This window comes from Leptonotus elevatus, chromosome 17 (assembly GCF_054856555.1).
Source record: "Leptonotus elevatus isolate MCC_2025b chromosome 17, RoL_Lele_1.0, whole genome shotgun sequence".
NCBI classification, from domain to species: Eukaryota; Metazoa; Chordata; class Actinopteri; order Syngnathiformes; family Syngnathidae; genus Leptonotus; species Leptonotus elevatus.
Genome location: NC_141255.1, coordinates 12,823,169 through 12,827,705, shown reverse-complemented (window position 1 = coordinate 12,827,705; position 4,537 = coordinate 12,823,169). Strand labels below are relative to the sequence as shown.

General features: G+C 43.2%; 1 protein-coding gene and 1 non-coding gene across 2 annotated transcripts; both read right to left on the bottom strand.

Annotated features, from left to right (window-relative positions):
* Positions 1–1,201: 1,201 nt before the first annotated feature.
* Positions 1,202–3,783, bottom strand: rps4x (ribosomal protein S4 X-linked). Its single transcript, XM_086060152.1, has 7 exons — positions 3,740–3,783; positions 2,940–3,017; positions 2,688–2,868; positions 2,469–2,566; positions 2,231–2,402; positions 2,001–2,158; positions 1,202–1,356 (listed from the first exon to the last, which is right to left on the bottom strand). Exons 1-7 carry the CDS (start codon positions 3,740–3,742, stop codon positions 1,255–1,257), a joined length of 792 nt encoding a protein of 263 aa, XP_085916278.1. The 5' UTR covers positions 3,743–3,783; the 3' UTR covers positions 1,202–1,254.
* LOC147160017 (small nucleolar RNA SNORD61) lies at positions 1,882–1,949 on the bottom strand. The gene has a single exon (XR_015090639.1). It is a non-coding gene; the product is annotated as a small nucleolar RNA SNORD61 (small nucleolar RNA).
* Positions 3,784–4,537: the final 754 nt, after the last annotated feature.

Below are 4,537 nucleotides of genomic sequence, written 5' to 3'. Positions count from 1 at the left end.
GCTGCCACCGAACATATAAACTTCGCGACTTCCGCCGTCCTTTCAAGATAAAAGCACAACCCACCCACTTCGGTTGAGCTCTTGCGCAAGCCAATCTCTGTTGAACTTTACTATTTTTACACATCTATGCATAGCAATGTGCTATAATTCAAAATAAGGTTATAATTGACACCCCCGCTCAAGAGTTTAGAATTGCTCATTATATGAAATTCCTCAAGTTACTTCATCATAGTTAATTCAAAATGCCACAAGATGACGCCAAAGCAATGTTTTAATTACGACAAGTCAAACATCCAAGAAGCAAAGATGTGGATTCAGTGTCAACATTCATGCGAATGTTGACACTGAATCCACATCTTTCTGCAGGAAATCACTTCTATTCCCCCTTCTTCAAAATCCCCACATCTGGTCGTCAGCGCAACCCTTGGGCCCCCTTCAGCAGCCCCTCCCAGACATGAAATGGGCCCACCTCAATGTTTTTGTTCCAGCAGTGGTCTTGTTGTGCAGAGAGGAGGCGTTGCGGGCAAGAATTTCAATTTTAACATCATGCACTTGTGATGCAGTCATATTTGAGTTGTAACCTACTTCATTTGTGTTCTTGAATGGTGAGAGTCACACACTTGCTTTGATTAAGATTCCAAAGAGGTGACGCTCATGTTTGACAAGAACTTGGCAGACCCTGCAAGAACATCTTGGGAGTTGTTTTCCTGTGCCATTTATGAGTCCATTTGATAGAGAAAAAAACGGATTTTTTTTGGAATTATGCTCAAGCCAAAGCTTTGTCTAAAAGTACTGCTTTGACATAAATTGAGGAGCTTCATTTAGTCTTCTCAGTATCTTGTAGCATCGACTTGCAATTACAAACCTATTTGGAGGGGCATCAATTTGTAAACAATGCCTAATCGCATTAGGACTTATGACAATATTGACGGATCAAACCATACAATAGCATCAAGCACATTTATTCATTGTGCACAGCATTGTATGCGGTGTTGGGAGGGGCGGGGATCCAAAAGGAAGTCACGAACGCCCGCCGCAGTGAACATATGGAGCGGCGCTAGGTTGGAACGCAGTGAGGAGAGAGAGAGAGAGCAAGTAAGGATGAGGACATTTGGTGAAGGAGGACGTGTTGACTAGGAAAAGATGCGCAGGGTTGAAACGGGGTATTTAATAATACAAATTTAAAAAAAAGATTCATGAGTGTTTTGTAAATAACATTTTTATTCTGAAAACCAGGGGATATGGTTAGCCATTTTAACTGCTGCTTTGCTTGGCGGCCAGCCTCTTGTCTCTCTCCTCGGCGATGGTCAGGCGGATTCCCTTCCCTCTGGGCAAGGACACCCACGGCTTGTTGCCCTGGAGACGAGGAATATTTTCAGCATTCAAACGACGTGTGCTTGCGTCTAAAGTCACCATTTAGCGTAACTTCCCCCCCCAAATATCGCTGGCGATCTCACTTCTGTTGCAGATTTTTCAGCAGTGGGTTTCACAATATTCGCGTTTGAATTTCAAAATGGTGCCTGTTAGAATTGTTGTGATGCTCAGTTTTGTGTTTAAATAGGAAGAGTGTGGCGGTTTACAATGACTAACATCTTCGCCAATTTCAATTAGCCCATGTATAGCATTTCACATTGTGTGTCAAACGTGTACAATGTTTGTCTTTTATTTGAAATCTTTTTTCTTCAGTAAATGTCAACTGAGAGTGACAAGAAAAACACCTTGCTTTTTTGGGGAAAATTGAAAAAGTGATGTTACTAAATATGATTTAACATGTTAAAGTGGTAAATCTATGCAAAAATATTTTGGGTCTATATTGCAGATTTACACTTACAGTGTCTGAAAGGTATCGCCAGTGATAACCAGGGGTTAACAGTAATTGAGGAGCTCAGAACTTCTTAGAGGATTCAGGAATATTTTCATTGTTCTCAAAAGTTTATCATCATCATTGCTCCACGTGCGACTAGCGTAAACCAACGTTCGGGCAAACGGCATCATCTCACCTTGCCAATGACAAAGATGTTGGAGAGCCTGGTGGCGAAGCTGTTGCCGGTACTGTCCTTGACGTGAACCACGTCGAAGGAGCCAGGGTGGCGCTCCCTGTTGGTGATGACACCGATTCTGCCCAAGTTAGCGCCTCCGGTCACCATGCACATGTTACCTGTGGTACGAGAGGGGGGTCTGGTTAAGCCAACCTTTCTATTGGCTGCGTGCCGGATACGCCTGAACCTACCGGTTTCAAACTTGATAAAGTCAGTGATCTTGCCAGATTCCAGATCAATGCGCACCGTGTCGTTGGACTTGATCAGCGGGTCAGGGTAACGGATGGTGCGAGCGTCGTGGGTCACCAGGTGGGGAATCCCCTTGGTGCCGATGAGGATCTTCCTCACCTTGCACAGCTTGTACTGCGTAGCGACAGGGCGGCGTCATTATGATGCGGAGACGGCCGGACGTGTGCGTTGGCTTCCTACCTTGGCCTCCTCCACGGTGATGCGGTGCACGGTAAAGCGGCCCTTCACGTCGTAAATCAGGCGGAACTGCTCGCCCGTCTTCTCGATGCTGATCACATCTGCAAATAGTGAGACGACGTGGACATTCGAAAAACACATCCGAACATTCCAATCAGCACGATTCAAATTCACAATAAAGGTGAACATTATTTAGGCTGCTCAGCGGTTCGCTGAACTCACCCATAAATCCAGTCGGGTAGGTGATATCAGTGCGGACCTTGCCGTCAATCTTGATGAACCTCTGCATGCAGATTTTCTTCACCTCATCCCCAGTCAGGGCGTACTTGAGGCGGTTCCTCAGGAAAATGATGAGGGGCAGGCACTCCCTCAGCTTGTGCGGACCGGTGGAAGGACGTGGTGCCTGACAGAAAAGTGCACATTTACAGGAAGCACACTAAAACCGGCGTTGATGCAGAGGGTAACGTTACATACAAAAACTCCAGTGAGCTTGTCAAGCATCCAATGCTTTGGCGTAGCGACGCGCTTCAGGTGCTTCTTCGGTCCTCTGGCCTGGAAAACAAAGAGCAATGACGAACAAATTAAATGTAAAATATCACCTTAGATACTTTGGTTATCCATATTTAACTATAACATGAACATTCCCGAATATTGAAAATCGTTTATCAATACAGAAACAAATTCGAACAGGGTGCTTGAGTGCAAAATGTTGACAAAATAGCATTTGATATGAATGTACGAACAGACACATATCTCGTTCGTCTCCATGTGCTATCAAACTTCCTTACCTTTCTTAAGACGCGATACGCACATTCAAGACATTTATATCATTAATTTTAAGACGCGTGGCTCCAACGCCACGGTTCGAATTATTCACTAGCATAGCAGCGGTTAGCAGTCCCGACTGCGGCCTCGACTGGCAAACGATTGCGTCCATGAGCACGACAAAACAATTCTCAATGCATTTACAAATTACACTCATGTTAAAAAAAATAAAAATAAAACGACACAAAGACATGCACGTCGCGTTAAAATCGTGGTAGCGAGATTCCATTAACTATTGCCTTCTGACTAGCATAGCAGCCGTGAAGCTATCGACAAACCAAAGTCTAAATCCATAAGGATAGGCTCGTCTTTAAGTTGAAATATAGACGCTAACAACATTGTAAAATGTCTTATTTTTAACTCATCTGTTAACGTTGGTGTAAGTACAAAGGGGAAAAGTGATGTTTAACGATGATTTGAAAGAAGAACGGCTAGAGAATGGAACCCACCATGTTGAGGTCTGCAGGGGAAAGGACCAACTCACTTCCGGTAAGGAGTCATAAGGACGTATACGGAACACTGGGAGGGACAAAAAACCGCTTAAAGTCGATTGATAAATTACGCCAACATGAAATAATGATCACTAAAAAGAAAAATTAGCGTGTATGGTTTAATTTTACAAGTAGATCGTATATATGAATGTATAAATATAAGTGTTTACTTTTTATATTGGTCTTTATTCTTTATTATAGAATTGTAGTACACGTACACGAGACGTGTATGTGGGCCCATTTTATCGAAAATTTATATCCCCGACTATATTGAAACACCATGTTAATACTAGTATATATATATATATATATATATATATATATATATATATATATATATATATATATATAATCTACCGCTTATCCTGGGTTGGGTCGCGGGGGCAGCAGCTTTAGCAGAGAAGGCCAAACTTCCCTCTCCCCAGCCACTTCAGCCAGCTCCTCCGATTGGATCAGCTGGCGTTGCCAGGCCAGCCGAGAGAGGCGTCTCTCCAGCGTGTCCTGGGTCGTCCCCGGGGCCTCCCGCCGGTGGGACATGCCCGGAACACCTCTCCAGGGAGTTGTCCAGGAGGCATCCGAACCAGACTAATCCCCAAGCCACCCAAGTAGATTCAGATAACACTTTATTTTTTTGTGCCGTTTTATGTCTTTATTTTATTGATCTTATTTTACATGATTTATTTTTATTTTGTGTCTTTTAATAGATTCAAATAAAACAATCAATAAATAAATAAATCCAAATCTATAATATGACAG

Coding starts and splice junctions, on each gene's coding strand:
- rps4x (XM_086060152.1), bottom strand. Junction 2,567..2,687: donor CTACCCGACTGGATTTATGG/GTGAGTTCAGCG, acceptor CACTATTTGCAG/ATGTGATCAGCATCGAGAAG. Junction 2,403..2,468: donor TCACCGTGGAGGAGGCCAAG/GTAGGAAGCCAA, acceptor GTCGCTACGCAG/TACAAGCTGTGCAAGGTGAG.